The sequence below is a fragment of the Macaca thibetana genome, chromosome 3, assembly GCF_024542745.1.
Source record: "Macaca thibetana thibetana isolate TM-01 chromosome 3, ASM2454274v1, whole genome shotgun sequence".
Taxonomy (NCBI): domain Eukaryota; kingdom Metazoa; phylum Chordata; class Mammalia; order Primates; family Cercopithecidae; genus Macaca; species Macaca thibetana.
The window spans coordinates 111,008,384-111,028,135 of NC_065580.1; the positions used below are offsets into that span (position 1 = coordinate 111,008,384).

The 19,752-nt window shown below is 36.8% G+C and overlaps 2 protein-coding genes across 5 annotated transcripts in view; one reads left to right on the forward strand and one right to left on the reverse strand.

Annotated features, from left to right (window-relative positions):
* The window catches only part of MPLKIP (M-phase specific PLK1 interacting protein), an 811,813-nt gene that overhangs the window by 628,724 nt on the left and 163,337 nt on the right, over positions 1-19,752 (reverse strand). The window lies entirely within an intron of this gene.
* Positions 1-19,752, forward strand: part of SUGCT (succinyl-CoA:glutarate-CoA transferase) — a 772,786-nt gene that overhangs the window by 626,711 nt on the left and 126,323 nt on the right. For all 4 annotated transcript variants that reach the window (XM_050783317.1, XM_050783316.1, XM_050783319.1 and 1 more), the window contains one exon: positions 11,248-11,311. In XM_050783317.1, coding sequence (XP_050639274.1) covers positions 11,248-11,311 — 64 coding nt within the window. The remainder of the gene's footprint in view (positions 1-11,247; positions 11,312-19,752) is intronic.

Below are 19,752 nucleotides of genomic sequence, written 5' to 3' on the forward strand. Positions count from 1 at the left end.
ACTATGGCTCTTGAAGGAAATACATAAAAAGAAAATCTCTCATTTTTCTGGGGCGAGGAGGTGAGCTAGCTACAAATCTATTGTTCTGTATATAGGAGAGTAATTAATTCTACTTGGTGGGCCAAAACCACCAAACAGAAAGTTAAGTTTAATTTGGTTCTATTTCAGAGGTGCCCTTAAGCACTTAGAAAAATAAAATGCAAATCATCTCTGGATTAAGAACAACTGCACAGCAATGGTAGATTTGATAGAAGATTGAATTCATGATGGGATACGTAGATCTGAATAAATTAATTACAACTCAACCCAGAGAGACACACACACACAGAGGAAAAACAAGAGAGGCAGAGACTAATATAGAGTGATCACATCTAATATATAGCTAAAATTTTCATTAATTTTATATATGTAATTTATTATAATATATATTCTAATGTTTATATAATATATCTTATATATATACATTTATAATGCAGTTCCAGGGGAAGCTAGAGAGAGTAGGCAGAGGCAATACTTTACCATGCTTAAGAATTTTCCAAAACTTTCAAAGACATAATTTTTCAGACTTAGAAAGTCCTAAAGACTACATGGATTAAGTAAAAATTAAATAGATTAAATAAAAAGGTATTCAGGTTTAGACTGATGGTGGTTAAACTGTAGAAAACAGAAGACATAGAGAAGATCTTTAAATCACCCAGAGAAAAAAATACAGATTACCTACAAAGCAATGACAATTAGAATTATGGCCGACTTCTTGAAAACAATAGTGAAACTCGGAAGACAATGGAATAATATCATCAGTATGCCAACAGAAGATAACTGTCAGCTTAGAAATGTACAACCAATACAACTCTTTTAGATTGAAAGCAAAGTAACTTCTGGGAAAATAAAACCAACTTACTATGGAACTTACTCTGAACAGATGAGTAAGGAGACTCTAAAGAACATTCTACAGGAAGAGAGAATATGGCCGCTAAAGGAAAGTCTAAAATAAAAAATTAAAAAAAAATGAGGATCAAATATTAGGATAAACATACAGTAAGCTAAAATCATTGATTTTGAAAAACAGTATTGATAATAATGATTTCCAGATTTAAAAAACAGAAAATCAAAATGCTGAACCCAATTGCAGGTGACTGTGGTTCTCAAACTATGTACTGAGGCACTCATGACATCCTAGTGAATGCGCAGGGGCACTGCAGGATGTTTATAATTTCTAGAGAAACAGGGCAATGTATGTTGGACACAGCACGGAGTGTGTTCAAGTTCACAGCTTCGATATTGAATCACTCTACATTCCTTTGCTAAACATATTTGATCAAACTCGGTTTTTGGATGGATGTAGCTTTGAAAAAAATGCAAGTACCAAGAGAAAATCAATATAAAACAAGAAATATGGATGGAGATATCTGATTCAATTCCAAGATTGAAGTTTTGCTGTGCCTAACAGGTGTACATATACTATTAGAAAGTAATAGTGGCTAAGAATCAAATAAAGATTTTTTTTCTTTTATTATAATTTATGTCTATTATTTTTTCAAATGACTACTCAGTTATTAGGATATGAATACATACTGTTTTTAATTACTTAATAAACAAAACAATACTACTTAATACACAAAACAGTATTCCTTTTTGCCTAAGGACATTATGAAAAATGTACAGAGACAAAAAATATGGGGAACCAAGACAATTTGAAAACATCTGGCATATAAGTTGGTAGGGAGATAATTGGATCCTGGCATATAATTGGTATGGGGATAACTGGTATTGATTAAATTTTTATTTTGTTAAGTTAAATATCCATGTTAAGACTTCTGAAGGAAAAAAAGTTTCATCTTGATACAAAAATTAGCCAGGGGTGGTGGCGGGCACCTGTAATCCCAGCTACTTGGGAGGCTGAGTCAGGAGAATCACTATAACCCGGGAGGTGGAGGTTGCAGTGAGCCAAGATCGTGCCACTGCACTCCAGCCTGGGCAACAAGAGCAAAACTCCATCTCCAAAAAAAAAAAAAAAAAAAAAGGGCCGGGCGCAGTTGCTCATGCCTATAATCACACAGATCACGAGGTCAGGAGATCAAGACCATCCTGGCCAACATGGTGAAACCCTATCTCTACTAAAAATACAAAAATTAGCCGGGTGTGGTGGCATGCACCTGTAATCCCAGCTACTCAGGAGGCTGAGGCAGGAGAATTGCTTGAACTCTGGAATCAGAGGTTGCAGTGAGCTGAGATGGCAGCACGGCACTCCAGCCTGGGCAACAGAGCAAGACTCCATCTTAAAAAAAAAAAAAAAAAAAGAATATCCTTTTGATAAAGTATATATCTTCAAACTAGTAAATGTGAGGAAACAATCTCAATCAATCTCAAACAAGGCAAAATGGGAATTTTTCTTATAGGAGGCCAAAAATAGGCACTAAGTAAGGTTCTAAAATGAATTCCCGTCTCAAAAAAAAAAAAAAAATGAATTCAAACATATCAAAAATGTCAATTCAAGTAAATGCAGTAAACTTTTCAGTTAAAAAGCAAAGATAGAATAAATCCTGCTGGTTTTTTTTTTTTTTTTTTGAGACGGAGTCTTGCTCAGTCTCCCAGGCTGGAGTGCAGTGGCGGGATCTCAGCTCACTGCAAGCTCCGCCTCCCAGATTTACGCCATTCTCCTGCCTCAGCCTCCCGAGCAACTGGGACTACAGGCACCTGCCACCTCGTCCGGCTAGTTTTTTTTTTTTTTTTGTATTTTTTAGTAGAGCCAGGGTTTCATCGTGTTAGCCAGGATGGTCTCGATCTCCCGACCTCGTGATCCTCCCGTCTCAGCCTAATCCTGCTATTTTCTATTTTCAAGAGATACGCCTAAAACTAAAAACTTAGAAAGGTTGCATATTATAGGTTAAAAAATGATGTATGAAGAACATACAAACAAAAATGAAGCCAGTGTAGCTTTAGTAATGTTAGATGCTACTGACTTTAAAACAAAATACATTACTGTTCAAGTCACCTCATGTCAATAAAAATTTGAATTCACCTGAAAGAGGTAATTATTCTAAAATTGTACAAGTTTAAGACAATAAATTTGATCACTTACTGCAGTTGTAAGTGATCAGATTAATGGAGAAAAATTATATGATCCTCCCAGTAGATGGATTAAAAGCTATTTGCTCTAAGTAAACATCTATAATAAAATTTCTCATCAAACTAGGAATAGATTCTATAACTTGATAAAGTATGCCCATTATTCCTTGTCACAAACATACTCAGTGATGAGGCATTAAGTACATTTCCTTTAAAATTAGGAACAAGATAAAAATGTTTTCTACTAAAACTCTATTCATCAATATATTTCTAGCTGAGAAAATAAAATTGAGTCCCCTCTTACATTATCCCCCAGGAGACCATAATTTTAAAAAAGCTTTTTATTTTGAGATAATTATAGATTGACATGCACTTACAAGAAATAATACAGAGAGATCCCATGTAGCCCTGTTCCCCAATGGTAACTTCTTGCAAAACTATACTACAGTAGCACATTGAGGGCATTGACATTGATATAATCAAGATAGAGAAGAGTTCCATCACCATGAAAATCTCTCCTGCTGCCCTTTTATAGCCACATGCACCTCCCTTCCCTCCACTCCCATCTCTCTTCTAGCTTCTGGAGACCACCAATCTGTTCTCTATTTCTAGAATGTTGTCATTTCAAGAATGCTATGTTCAATGAAATCATATACTATGTAATCTTTTGGATTCGCATTTTTCACTCAGCACAATTCCTTTAGGATTGATGCAGGTTGTTGTGTGAATCAATAGTTTGTTCCTTTTCATTGCTAAGGAGTATTTCATAATATGGATGTACCATGGTTTTTCCTATTTTATTATTTAAATATTTATATAAATATTTTCCTGTTTATTTTCCTAAATTTTATAGTTATCCATTTTCCATTTAAGTCTATGATCCATCTTGAATTAATTTTTTACAGTGTGAGCTTTATGTTGAGATTCTTTTTCCCCCCAGTTCCAATACACATGTTTCAGTGCTATTTGTCGAAAAGGCTGTATTACTTCCTCTATTGCATTTGTACCTTTGTCAAAAATTATTTGGACATATTTGTGTGGATCTATTTTTGAGTTCTCTGTTGTTCTATTGATTTATGTGTCTGTCTCTCTGCCAATGTGATATTCTCCTAGTGCCTACTTAGTGTTTAGCAGTTATATAGTATATCTTAATATCAGATAGAGTAATTATCTCTTACTTTATTATTTTTATGATTGTCTAAGCCATTCTGAGGCTGTTATCTTTCCATATACATTTTAAAATAAACTTTTTAAAAAGTTTACAAAAAAACTTTCCTAGGACTTTGGTAATAATTGCTCCTTGCCCACCACTCACCTCCTGCTGTTCGGGTCGCTTCCTAACAGGCCATGGAGCGATACTGGTTTGTGGACCCCTGATACCATGGACCATGGTACCTGTTTGCAGACCCCTGATCTAAGTAAAGTTAGGGATTTTCATGTCAATTTGTTTTCATGAATTTATGTTGTTTTTACATTTTTTGAGGGCACAGTTTTCAGAAGTAGTTGAATTAGCTTTTTAATATATTCATGGTAAGTTTTGCCTTCAGTTGTATAACCTTTCAACTATTATTCCAAGGTTGTTTTCCTATTATGCTAAAGGAATGACTAAATTGCTAAAATGGGAAATAAAGAATATTACTCCAGTGTTTTTTGCTTAGTAAAATATTGTGTGTTTTAGAAATGGTTTTCTGAGTATTCCTAATGAAGAATTCTGTAATTGTTTTCTTCAAGTTGAGCAGATTAATTTCATTCACATGTATAAATGTGCATGCCCATGTTTCTTGGCTTTCCTTTACTGATAATGACCATTGTCCATGCAGAGCTTCTCAGCATGGCCTCTGGAGTGTCTTAAAATATACAGTGTATATGGCAGATTCAAGATCAGCTGGAAGCTGCTTTAGAAAACTGCAGAAATTTCAAGGCAACACTGGAACTTGATATCTAAGTTCCTAAAAATGACTGTATTTTGGAAATTCAGTAAAACAGTTTTGTGTCTAGAGAACTCTAGGCATTCATTAAAAGCTTAAAACAAGAGCACTCCTCCTTACTTCTGTAAAATAAAGAAACCAAAAGGAACTACCTGCAACTTACTCAGTTAATTCAATTTAATTTAAAAAAATTCAGTAAATGTTTATTGAGCATCTACCAGATAGTGCCAGATAACATTCATGGCACTGGGCATATAGCAGGGGACGAAACAGATAATATTATGTAACAATAACAGACCAGTGGTTTCTGCTTAATTAGAAAGTTTCCCTTAAAAGGCAGTAAGCTTCTTGAGGGCATGACCTTGAGTTTTCTGTGACCCAGTTTTTCCTCAGCACTTAACAATGCCTAGCACATTAATATGTATTTAATGCTTATTGTTAATTATCATTCATTACTGTTAGTACATTTAATATGTGTTCAATGAATGTACCCAAAGCCACACATCTTGAACTTGATGGAGCCAGAGTTTGAACCCCTCTATTGGTAACAGGAAAAACAGTTGCCACTTCTTGTGAGCACACTCTGCACCAGGGCCTATGCTCAGGGCTTTATACTCATCATCTCACTTCTTCCCTTAGAAAGAGATATTATTATCCCCTTTTTACTGATATTCTTTTTTTTCTTTAATTTTCTATTTTTTTAATTTTTTAAATTTTTTTTTTGAAACGGAGTCTTTCTCTGTCACCCAGGCTGGAGTGTAGTAGCACAATCTTGACTCACTGCAACCTCAGTCTCCTGGGTTCAAGCAATTCTCCTGTCTCAGCCTCCTGAGTACCTGAGATTACAGGTGCACACCACCATGCACACACTACTGTGCCTGGCTAATTTTTTTTTTTTTTTTTTTTAGTAGACGTGGGGTTTTGCCATATTGGCCAGGCTGGTCTTGAACTCCTGAACTCAGGCAATCCACCCGCCTCGGCTCCCAAAGTGCTGGGATTAAAGGTGTGAGCCACCACGCCTGGCCACCGATGAGGGTTTTGAGCCTTAGAGTACCTAAGTGCCTTGCCCAATATCACCCTCTGGGTCCATTCCCTTCAAATCCTTCCAATTTTCACAGCCAGAGTATCCTTGGCTACTTGCAATGGTGCAGGTCAGTTTATTAACTAATAGGACCACATGGTGACATGTAATCTGTTTGACTGATTTTCTTTCCCCACTGAAGTGACTAATTTGTTTTACAGAATTGACCACATCAACTAGTTATTTTAATGGTAAATCAAATAATGCTTTTCCATTTTTTTTTCCCTCCAACTGCCAGGAACCTGGCTAAATTAGACACACCTAAATTATAATCCAAGATCAGCCACTTAATAATCACGAAATCTTGGACAAATAGCTCCTCTAAGTTTCTAACACCTCATCAGTAGAGATGAAGATAATACTTCCTACCTAGTCTGGTTAATGAGAGGATTAAACAAACAAAGCTTTAGCTCCTAACACAATGCCTGACCCTTAAGGAGTTTTGTAGAGCAGCATCTGCTGTTATTACGTTTATCATTGTTGTTTTTAACCTTAACATCTAATTTCAATATTATCTTTGTTCTCTGGTATTTACTAACCTCCCTGACCTAAGTCATATTATCTTAATCTAACAAATCATCAACTTCTTTCAAGATAAGCAGAGTTACTTACTTGATCCTCATTGGATTTGTTCCTTTGTTATGGAGCTTAAACTGTGTTATAACAATTTATATGACTGTGCTATAAAAAAGCTCTCTTATTCTGTACCCTCTCTTCTAATTACATACATTTTTAATGCAGGTTCATTCATCTTTTTACTGCCAGCTTCTTCATTTTGCCTAGCATATGAGTGCTATGGTGTTTGTTGAATTGAATGAATAGGTCATATCATTATTGACTGTGAATAGATAGGTCAGTTCTCTTTTGTGCATTATTGCTAATACCATTGATGGTATTACTTTGATTTTGATATGTGTAAGGACAGTGTAGTGTTTACAAATATCATTTGTGTATGTAATTTCATGTCTTTTTGTTTGAATATTCCTCTCTCATTTTCCATAAATAGTTTCACTGTCTATAGAAAGGGTATCGATGTTTATTTTTTGCATTTTTTGTCTTGCTAGTGCTATATTACAAATTTTTTTCTTCTGCCATTTCTGCCATAGGACTTTATAAAAAGACTTTCTTACTTTCACTTAAACTTTTATTTCCCACGTTACTTTAAGGTATACATTTTACTCTTTCCCCCCATCATTAATACATTACCATTTGACTCTGTCATTAGGCTGTCAATCTGTAAAATGCTTGAGAAAGAAAGAGAGACCTTATTTAAATAGGCCTGATACTTTGCTAAAGAGGTTGGCGCACTGTCTACAATTCTATTCTTGTCAAGAATAGGCTTTTGAAATTTCAAGGAGAAGAAATGGAATTTAGAAGAGCTACTAAACCATGAAAGACCTAGGAAGGATAAAATAAGTAAAATGAAGGAGAAAACAGTAAAATCCAAAGACATTGCCAAATGGACAAAATTCACTACAAAATTCTAGAGAAATTCCCTGCCTTATAGTGAAACAACTCAATGTGCAACAAAGAATGCCCCGAATGGCCAGACCTAGCACCAAGGCATGAAACTCTCTTCAAGCCTTGAACATCTTAAGGGAAATTGTAGCAGTTAATTGTTACTGGTAAGAAAACGAAGCGTTTTTAAATTGAATTTCTAGGTTAAGGTGGTAGAGGTCCGGGTGTTGGGGCCAGATGAGAAAAGAACAAGGAAACGTTTAGTAACCATTCTCCAAAAAATGTTACGCAAATAGTGGTAACAGGTAGTTCCTTCATTTCCAGTAAAGTTTAGAGGAGACAAATTTAATCATGTAGCAAAGTTAAGTGTCAAACATGAAAGGGAGTTGAAGGGTAAAACGTGAAAGGGTAATGAAGCAGGAGAGATTTATGTTAGAATTCAGACAGACTTCCTGGGTTCTGAAATCCTCTAGTATGTTACTAAGCAGAGCAGGATTCGCCCCACAAACAAGGCTGGAGAGTTTTCCAAGATTCCAAGTCATTAGGCAGGGTTTCCAGGGACAGCACTGCCACAGACCGCATTGTTCTGTGGGATATTCTGACCTGATTCGCGAAGAAAGCCTATGGAATCGTATGGACTTCACACTTTATATAAAAAGGTGGGTGGCAACCAAGCAGGGGAATACATCCGTTCCTTCTGAACATGGGGCTCACACCAGCCTGTTTGCCTCATAATTGCATGCATGCTACAGCAAATAAGAAACTGCAGTTAGCTTCCTCTGCCGAACGTAAGAAGAATTTAAATTTTTGCTTAAAACGGAATGGTTTTCAATGCAAAGGCATTGATAAGGTTAAAGTTTCATACTGAAAATATCCTATATAGACAGCAATCGGTGTAGGGGTGGAGAAAGTACACTCTTTAAACTGCTTCCGTGGAAAATTTCAATCAACTGCTAGCTTTTGCTTCACAAAACTTTGACATATGTCCCTTGACCTTTACCAACTACCCTTTCACGTTTGACACTTAACGTTTGCTACATGATTAAAATTCAGCGTTAATTAATTTCAACACTATCAGTTAAGTTATATTTAGCTAAGAACACTCACTTTTGTCTTTCGTGAGTAGCACTGCAGTGTTATTACAAAGAGGTAGTCAGGAGGGCAACAGAGATACGAGGAGAGAAGAATGATTCAGTGTGCAGATAATTGTTTTGAGTGAAATTTAGCTCGGTATTTTTGTTCCTGTCCTCAGTAGAACTGAGATTTAGCACCTCCCGTTGGCATTTAGCCCCCACCCCCACATAGGAGGAAGCTGTGCTGGGCGGGTGCTGAGAACGAGCCACACCAGAATTAAATTATAGCACAATTCTAACACTGGCGAGAATTTTATCTGGCCAGCTCTTGAGTACAAACCTGGTGATCCCAAAAGAAAGAATCTCTGTGTGATGTGTTATCATCCTCAATGAGGGAGGTTGACATCGTTGTCTAAAGAGCATCACCCAAAAAGTGGTAACCATTTCCAAAGGAACCAGGCGCAGCCAGAATATTTAGCCATAGCAAAACTGTATTTCTACACTTAAAAAGTCACCCATGAAGTTGTCTTATTGATGATTTATTTTATGATGTGACCAAAAACTCACTAGAAATGAATAAAACCCAAGAAATTTAAGCTCTTTCTCTGAGCTTAGCAAAGTGAGAAAACATTTTATTAGTTTCTTTATTCCATGCTCTTTTACTCTGCGAACAGATTATGGTAAGAAGGTAGATAGGCAAATCTTACTTTTACCTGAAGCTCAAAATGCTGTAGAACCATTATAACAGCCACTCTTTGGGATGCTGGCATGAAATTGTGGTCTGTAAGATTACTGTGCCACTGAAATACTTCTGTCCTTTAGATGCACGTACAGGACAGGAAGAGAGAGGTTCTCTGCTTGGTAGATAGTGCAGGTGAAACACAATTTATAGGTAAGATATCCATAAATGTCTTACTGAGGTTCCAGTAATAGATGTTGGATTCTTTGAGACGGTATAACCAGGTAGCCTCCAATTGTTTTTTGTTGTTGTTGTTGTTTTAAAAAAAGAAAAAAAAAGTAGCATTTCTATTTGTGTATCACGGAACATTTTGCCTCTAATAATTCAACACTTATGTTCCAGAATTTGGTTCCATGCCCTCAGCTCATCCACCACTTATAGTTGGAGGGCACTGCAGATTTTGTCTTTTTGCCTACCCCCGGGAAACATTCCAGCCTTCATTTGCCAGGGATTTAAGTTGCTTCATTTCAGCAGTCAAGTGATTCAGCATCAAGTATATTTCTCTTGTCAGGCACTGGCAGAAAGTCCCTGCACTAGTAACTGGCCTTAGATCTTAATCCCAAGCCAAGGCTACCTTGTGTTCTTGATGGGACACTAGATACCTATCTCGGTCCCATTGTTGTGCGATTAGGAGGATTAGAGAGAGATTCTGGGGTATATAAAGGAGGGTATTTTTTATTATTGAATGTGTTTAGATTTAGTAGATTTAGTGTTTAAAGATTGGGTTTAGAATAAAGATAGCATTTGATTTTTACATATATTTTATAAAAGGGGGTGGGTTAGTTTGAAGTAAGTTTATAGTGTGTGAAAGTAGGGATATAGAGGCAGGATAAAGATAGTTAATTAAATTAAAATAGGTTTATAATTTAGGATTGTATATGATTGTTGTTAAGTAATTTAGATGTTTATTATTTAGGTTTTGTTTTAAAGAGTTTTGTATTGGTTTATTTTATAATTTTTATTATGGTGTTTAGATAGTTGTAGTTTTAGGTTTGTTTAGGTTTTTTATGATTTTATTGTATTTTTTAGGTAAAATAGAATATTTGAAGTTATTATAGAGAATAAAAATTTATAAAAATATACTTATTGTTGTCTTTGAAATAAATTAATTTAATATGGAAAAATTTATTTTATTTTATTATTATTTTTTAAATTTCCTGCCTCACCATTGCATGAGAATCTAATCAGCCCTCTGGGATGAAGTCTCTGGCTTTTTTACTCCAGTATCCTGGAATCCTGTTTCTGAACTCTAGTCTTTTGCTTAAGGTCTTGACCACCATTGAAAACGTTCCTGGTTCAGCTTCCCTGTGCACGCCTCTGACCTGGGTCTCCTCTGGATTTGCTGTCTGCTGCTCATTTGCTTGTCACAGCAGCCCTGAATCTTTCCACCTCCAGCAGTCACCGAGCCTTCTGGATACTCTGATTTATTCTTCAAATGGACTGACTCCCCATACCTTCTGCTGCACAGTTTTCCAGGAGCATGTGTACCACCCCAGTGTGCTGCTCTGTTCGAGGTCCTCTTTCTTGTCCTTGGCCGAGTCCTGCCATAAGGTTATGCAGGAAAGGGCTGAGCTTTAATATTAGGGGAGCATCCATAGATGAAAGAGAGGAAATCATCTGCTATATTTAGGAGCAAATAAAAATTTTAAGAGTGGGAAGGTCTTATTGAAATGTTTTCTAGTCCATGAATCCTCTAGTCTTTTTTGGCTTCATTTGGTGTATTATAAGATGAAACATTATTTTTATGTCAAGTATTTACTTTCAAATTAAAATTTTAAACATCTCTGTGTTTTGCCATATCTTTCTTTGATGTTGACTGAATAGATGACTGTCCATGCCTTGTAATTGAAGATGGTTTTATTTTGTAAGTTATTTTTCTCTCTGTTTTTGCCTTTTCAGGTATTACACAACAGCCTTATTATGGAGATGGAGCATCCAACTGTGGGGAAGATTTCCGTCCCAGGTCTGAAAAGTTTTGGTATTTTCTCTAACACCTTTCTTTATTAATTGTCCCATATGCTGTTTACTACAGGTAGCTTATGAGCTCCCAAACAACTTTCCAAGACATTATACAAATTTATAACTTTGGGTAAAAGGGGAATCCTGGGACTGCACTCACAGAAATGTATGATGAGACTACGGCATTGTGTCTTAGTTCTAAGGAGTGTCAGATTGCCACAATGACAAAAAAATGCTTGCATTTCTTAATTTCATTTTGTGTAATCACATGCTCACGAAAGTACATCATGTAATTATCAACAGGTTGATAGTAATAGGTATGGCCAATAACAAGAAATAGAGTGTGGTTCATATGAGAATTGGAAAGAAAGCCAGGCACGATATAATTGGAGTCCAAGGAAGGCTACTGACTGCCCAGGCTCTGCCTTTTTCTTTCATAACTGTGGTTTAAGGTATGGATCTTGGCTTTACAGATCAAGAAACTAAATGTTTTCAGTACACCCAGAATAGATTGAATTTTTGTAAGTTGACTCATACTAAAACCAACTCATCAGAGACCGCTGCCTAAGCCGAAATGCCAGCTTCTTCACTTGCAGAGGGAGCTCTCATTTCAGCAGCCAGTAGCCTCATGCCGACTCTCAAAGCATCCTCTTAGGTGGTGCATTTAAACAATAGTGAGAGCTTGTGACCAATACATTTCCCTCCCACAGCCTTCATTTCTCTGATAATCGTAATATTACCTTTATCAGATATTGTGTTTCTCTATTCCAGGCATTGCTAGAAAAATCCACATTCCAACAATGGAGTTCCACATTATTTGTTCATTGTGTCCATATTTTCTAGGCTATCTACAAACCAAGCACTTATTTTTTTTTTTTCTTTTCTTCTGACGGAGGTCAATTAAATTAGCTAGGATATACTTTTTGTTATTGTTTTTTCCTAAAATCATTTCCTGGTCATCTTACTTGAAATTTAGGTATTTGCCAAACTCCTCCGTCACCTCAGTCAGGTGCATAGAGTATTTACTTCTATAGGTATCTGGTCTTATTTATTGAAGGACTATTCTTGTTAATTTTATCCTAAATAGAATCTAATTCTAAGATTTGGGATCAGCTTTATAATAATCTCCCACAACCTACCAGATAGTGACCACTCGCACATGAAAAGAGTAAGAAGAGGGAAGTATGATGAATAAGAAAGTTGAAGAGAAAATTCTAATGTTCAAGAACATAAGGAACATTATGCATGGTTTAAGGAAGGTAACTAAGAGAGCAGGTATAAGCAAATGAAAGACTGAGATCACGTTCTAGGGAAATGTTATATGATATAGAAAAGTGGTAGAAAAAAATGTTGACAAAAGCTAAGAAGTTCATTAGTTCATGCACTCATCTATATTATTGCATATATACTATGTGCCAGGTATTGCTTTGGGTCCTAAAAATACAAAAATAAACCAGACAACTTCAGCCCAGTCCACCTGGAGCTGTACTTAATAGGAAGTTGAATAATATAACAACCAACAAATGTTTCCATAACTGTAAGTCATAAGTGCAAAGAAAGAAAGAAGAATGTGCTGTCATAGAGAATGATAGGGGTCAGGTGGGGCCTTCTGTAGTTTAGGTGATTGAAGAAAGTCTCTGAGAGGCCGACTTGTAACATGACACTGAAGGCAAAAAGAATAGAGGACAAGCATTTCCAGCAGAGGGAACAGCATGGGAGAAAACCCCAAGGTGATGAAGAGTGGGGCCTGTTCTAAGCCAGGATGAAAGGTGGGGAAGTGGGGCAGGAAATGAGACTGGAGCAATAGGGAGAGCCTGGGGGCCCCGTTAAAGTTGGGTTTTCTCTCATTTTAAGTAGGGGAATAAAATGACACAATTTACAGCTTAAAGCAGAGTGTCAGGTTAGGAAGTGATACAGGAGTTTAGGTGATAGTGTCTTAAATTAGGGTCATGGGAATAGAAATAAAGAGAAGGGAGTGGTCAAAATAAAAACGTAATCATAGGGCTTTGAGTATTAGAAGACTTTAGAAAACATCTGGTCTAGTAGTTTTTGATATTTAAATAGTAAAACTGATTTTCCACATGAAGAATTCATAGCTAACACAGATGGAAGCAGAGTTATGCTGATTGATAGGTTAGTACTCCTATTGTTTAGCTTTCCTCCTCTGCCCACCATGCTGTGGTCTTCCATACATCTCTCCTTGGAAGTCTGGGACCTGAAGAACCAGTGATCACTTAACCCCACAAGTTTACAGATGAGGTCATACAGGGGTTGGTATCCCCAACACATTAGAGAAAGTGTAAGCATTTGAAAGTCAATATGATTGTCAGCATGATCATGAGGAAAAAAGTAAGTCAGTGGCCAACCTAGAATGAACTCATTGGAGGTAACACTCTTTCAATCAGGCATGAATTTGCTGACTTTCATTGTAAATAAATGAAAGCTAAATCTCAGGAGGAAGGAAATATTCTTTACAGATTACTAGAAGGGAAGAATATTTCTTTTGCCCACTTTAATTTATAAATGTATCAGGTAGCCATTGTAACAAGAATGCTGTGTAAGAAATAACCTCAAGCTCTTAATGGGTTTCAAACATAAGCATTTGTTTATCCCATGCATGTGGATTAACTTGGAAGTTTCATATAGCTTGGACTCAGCTGGGTAGCTTTGCTTCTAGTTCCAGGTCTGGCCAGGTTTAGCTTCTGCCGGTGCTTGGAGTCATTTCCAATCTATGTGTCTCTCCTGCTCTTCTGATTGTCACGGCTGCAGAACACTGGGGCAAGCAGAAACTACAGTGCTACATAAGATGTTGGTATACAGCTGGCAAACGCTTCTGCCTGCATCTCATTAGCCCAAGCAAGTTTTATTTTTTAAATTAATTTGTTTTGAGACAGTCTCACTCTGTCACCCAGGCTGGAGTGAAGTGGCACAATATCAGCTCACTGCAACCTCCACCTACCAGGTTCTAGCGATTCCGCTGCCTCAGCCTCCGGAGTAGCTGGGATTACAGGGATGTACCACCACGCCAAGCTAATTTCTGTATTTTTAGTAGAGACAGGATTTCACCATGTTGGTCAGGCTGGTCTCAAACTCCTGACCTCAGGTGATCCACCTGCCTCAGCCTCCCAAAGTGCTGGGATTACAGATGTCAGGCACTGTGCCCGGCCAAAAGCAAGTTTTAGGCTGTATCCAAAAGGGTGGGGAAATACATGTGACTCTTTCTGAGAGAAATTTCAGTGTTATATGGTGAGGAGCATGGGCACAGGGAGAAGTAAATAATTGGAGTAAAAAATTCGCTTGACTACAATAGAGTTCTCAGATCCACAGCAATTTCTTTCTCCTTTTTTTGTTTTAACCTCCCTTTGGAAAATTCTATTTTTGTTTAATGTTTATAGGGCTTAGTCATCATTTTGGTATGTCTATCCTGTTATCTTGTATTCTTTCTATAGAATTATCAATACAGGAATTCCCAGATTTGAGATGAAATGCATGAGTCTAGTTTATGTTTGGAATTAGAATCTGAGTGTCTTTTGAGTGCAGCACATATGAATTCCTCATGAGAGGGGAATGACAATTCTGCTTATAGATGTCAGATAAAAAGAGGCTATTGTATCTCGTAATTCATTGTATCCCAATAAGAGGCCACACAGACAGGACAAGAGTTATTAAATGCAAAGGGAATTTATCAGTAATTAAATTTACAGTTTGTCTGTGGATTCCACCTGTCCTTGATTTTATTTACCTATGATAGTTCTGCCTTTCTTTGTTGGGGATGTCCCCATTGGAGAACTCATAAATGCTATAGACATAACTCAGATTTCCTCAGAATGTCTCCATGTGATATGTCTGCCAAAACAAGAAACACAGGCTACAGTTAGAGGTGACTTTTGCTACACTGTTTTCTGGTTAACTAGTGGAGACACATTTTGAATTTGTTAAACATAGTTCTATAGATTTACACATACATATCCACATCTTCACGTTTACAGTAACAATCCTTATTAGGATTGTTATTAGCATTATTAACATTACCATCTTATTACCATTCTAAATTATTCTAGTTATTTATATTTCCTGCCTTATTAATGAACTTCTTGCAACCAGTACTGAATTTTCTGTATGTCGCACTAATTTACCTGAAGCACTTTCTATCTTAGTCATTACCAGAAACTTGTCGCTTAAAAACAGCAGTAAATCATGTGGTATTTATAGAGCCTTCTTTAGAGTTGTATAAATCCACATAACATTCCTTCAGATGAGAGTTTATTGATTAATATGTTAAAGGCACTGGTCAGCCCAGGTTTAATATACTTTGGACAAGGATGGGAAATTATTTACCTCTTAAAAATCCCTCTTGGCTACTTAAAGAAAATAATTATTTCAGCCATTTAGTACATTGTTTCAATCTTTGTAATCATTCCCATTATTAAAATACAATGAGTAGTATCATCTAAACGATTTCCTTTATTATATCTATTGCAAACATTTCCTTTCGTATAATTCTCTATCATCTTCAAACTCTAATAAAGAATTAGGAAAGAAATGTAATTTGTGTTTTCAGATGATCTAGTTAAAGCATGCAAACTAGTTAAGCCCATGAATTATCTCTAAGTGTGAGTTTTAGTTATGCTAATGCTATTGTTCTTTATTTAGTATATTATTCATTAAAGTACGCTCTCATCTAAGCTTTAAAGCCTATTATACAGTTAAAAGTGAAGAGAGACAAAGAAAAGTGAACTATCAATGGGCGTATAAGTGAGAACAGGTATCATGTGTCTCTTTGCCAGCCTCCAACATTCTGGTGTTCTAAGAGCCCTCAGTGAGGGAAGTGGTTGTTAGTTTGAGGTCACCATTAGCTTAGTGATAGAAGTGTCAGCATGGTAGGCACAATGTACTAATTTGCTCCTAATTAATATAACCTATATTGGGTGATAAAACCTCAAACGTTACCTCCCCTTTCCCCCACAACTAACCTAACTAAACTTACTGTGTCCGGTACACTACGTAAGCTCTGGGGAGAAAGCTGGATAGGAGCAGTCCCTCATGGAGCTTATGCTTTGCCAGGGGAAACAGGCGTGAACAATGAACATGGAAAAGTAGGTTGAATGTTTCCTTGGAGAATCAAGGGCAACAGCTCAAGGCTCTGGGTGCCCATACCAGGGAGACCTCACCTAGTGTGTGGGCTGAGGAAAGGTTTCTCTGAAAAGTGAAATGTATGCTTCACCTTCAGTGTGTAACCAAGTACAAAAACAGTATCAATGTTGAATCTGTGAGTGGTTTTCCATTTACTGTGATGTGCTACTGTAAATATACCTCTTTAATTACTTCAGGTCTCTTTGATGACCTATTTACATTTGTATACATTATTGTACATAGAATAAAATGTTCTCATGTTCTTATGAGAAAATTTGAACAAATAGCTTTTTAATAGACGTAATGATCCTATGATGCATCAACGATGCCAAGGATTCTTCAATTAAATTATATAATGTAAAAAAAATGCAAACAGATACATGAACAATGTGAGTGCATGGCACCCTGGAGGAGCAGAGAAAGCACTCCGGTGGAGAAATAGGGAGGGGGCAGGCTCACAGGGACCCTGAAGAGGGAGCCAGAGGCCAGATGAATAAGTTCTAAAATAGAGCTAATAATCACATTCAATACGCATCCAAAAAATTCAAAGGTATCTATGCCGGGGTCCCTGAGATTCCTACTGTCTGAGGAATGAAGGTAGGATTTGGAAGTGGAGCTTGGATAGAAACCACTGGTTTAGCAGATGTTCTCATGGATTGATTTTAGGGGTAATTTCTATCTCTGTTGAAGACTTTTGTAAAACTTACAGTGTCCTAAATTTTACACTGTGAAATTGATAGAAATTTCTATTTGCTAATTACAGAAATTAAAAAAGCACATTCAAGTTTACACCACAGCATTTCTACAACAGGAGATGGGCCATTACATAAATTTCACCTTATTTGTGACTTTAGTGGGAAGATCTTGCATAAGTTATCACATTCCAAAGGTTGGCCAATTTCCTGTAAGCCATTCACCATTCGCATCTTCTTGCAATCACACCAGCCTTTGGCCTTTGAGCCAGAGTGGAGCATGCTGTCCTTGCATGTACTGTGGAGGTGCCAAGTTAGCATTGGTGCTGAGCACCAAACTTCAAAGGATGTCATTGGAATAGAGTTTGATGTGTAGCTCTGCAGTTTCTCACCATAACCTTTTTCAGATACTTCCTGTGAATGTGCATTGCAGTCATTTGATTCTAGTTGCACTTCTGGGAAGTGTGTCAGTGGTGAGTGTGTCTGAGCTGTGAAGGGGAAGCAGTCTTCTATACATGCAAAAGGATTCAAAATTGAGTTACTTCTGCCTGCTGATCCCCTGATCTGTGTTTTTCAGAAAGCAGCTCCAAGTTCTTCAATATATTTTCTCCATAGTATTTTAATACTCACATTTGGAACTTGCAGCAATTTTTAACTAGTGGGTGTTGGATTCAGAGACAGTAGTCACCACCATGCATGAGTGTAGTTTCAATCAAATTGTTAGAATATTGATATTTGGATTTTAAGGTGAATTTTTATAAAGTTGAATGTACTCCTCTGTTGTATGATCGGACACATTGTATTTCTGAGTGTTTTGCAAGATGTTTTGTAAATAATTATCTAAAACACTTCTCTGGGTTTGAGACAGTATACCTTCATAAGCTCCTGGAGGGCAAAAATGTCATGATTTGAAGTCTAACCAGCACCCTCTATGCCAACTAGGAACTTAAGAACATTTTCTGGATGATGATTACAATGAAAAACTACTAATCCAAAACATGGTTTATGATCCATTTATTCAGTAGGCATTTTTTATTAATGGACTGGCTACCCGCAGAAGCTCTCTGATAACAGTTTATTTTACTTATTTAGTTAGTTTTCAGTTTGAAGCCCATACATTAAATGGAGTAACTGCCTTGTATTTTCCATGCATTACAACTCTGCCTTTTCTATGCTACACAAGACTTTGCCTTCCCCTGTTACTTTTAGCTTTTTTTCTTCCCTTTAGGTAGAAAATTAGATCATGTTTCTGAAATCACATGTCCTCAAAGTGCAGTTAAATTTCTATAATGGATAACAGCAATGGGGAAAGCTGTCACAAATCTCACTGGGGAAAAAGAAAAATTAAGAGGAACCAAAGTTTCATCATATATCTCTCCATAAAGTTTAAGTATGTTGGTGCTCACAAGGAATTCTGTGTAAAACCAATGTGAGAATGAAAGGTGAGATAAGTTATTTCTTCCAGGTAGAAAGGCCCTTCAGATGACAACAGGAAAAGTGTGTAAAGTTTTCATGTTGTGCGTAGTGCATAATCTATCTTCTAGAAAGAGCATACTCCTTTAGGGACCAGGTTAAGCTGCAAAAAGAGGAAAGAGATGAAAGGAAGTTTCTATAGTCTGTCAACAAAATGAGAGAAAGCTGGCAGGAAAGTGAATTTTCAAATAGACTAGCTAGGGTACTTCCCAAAGTCCTCAATTATTTTTTACCATTATTAAATCCTTAACCCATGGCAGGATACTGAGAGTGAAATCAATCAGTGTATTCTCAGGTGACTTGCCATTGAGTGCCTGGAGTCTTCTCTGGAAGTCCCTATAACAATAAGGTGGGATAGTAGACATTGTTACTGTTCTGTGAGAAATGAATGGCACAGTAATTTTCCTTCCTAGGAGAGCAGGGAGGAAACAAAGGAGGCGTGAATTACATCCCCAGGTATGTCTTTCCATCAGGCACCAGAGAAGCTCTGAGAGCCAAGTTACTGTCGCTGATACAACTCAGGGATCTCCATCAACTATGCTTATCTGTGGCATGAGGAAGAAATATTTTGTGAGACCTGGGCTTTCATGCTCTGGGAATTCTTGTTTCTGTTAGTTGGGACTTGGAAAGCTGCCAAGAACTCAGTTGTTCCTTTGCAACATATCCTCATCAACCTAGACCCTAGTGGGTTGGTTTCCTGATAAGTGAATGTGTCTAACAGACAAGAAACTCTTATTGCAAATCAACCCTAAGTTATCAGTGAATTCCTGGGGTGTAGAGTAAGTTTTCACTACTAGGAAGTGATAGTTATGCTCAAGAATTTTCCTGGGGGAATATTTAATTGGACTTATACATTCTTTGGTATTTTTTCCAGTATTTCTATGCAGAATGAGCCTTGAGATTAGAGGTATGTTTTAAATAATCCAAGTGGACCATTGAATGTTAACCTGAATATAGAAATCAAAAGAAAAATAAAAAGCCACAGGAAGAGTGAAAGGCTAATTGATGGTATACCATTTTTGTTATTGTGTCAGAAGATGTATCAGAAATTTTCGTCGGTTCTTGATTGCGTTCCTGGTGTATTAGCTGCAGCAAACCTTCACTGAGTACACAAAGAAGTCTTTCTGGATCAACTTTAAGTACTGAC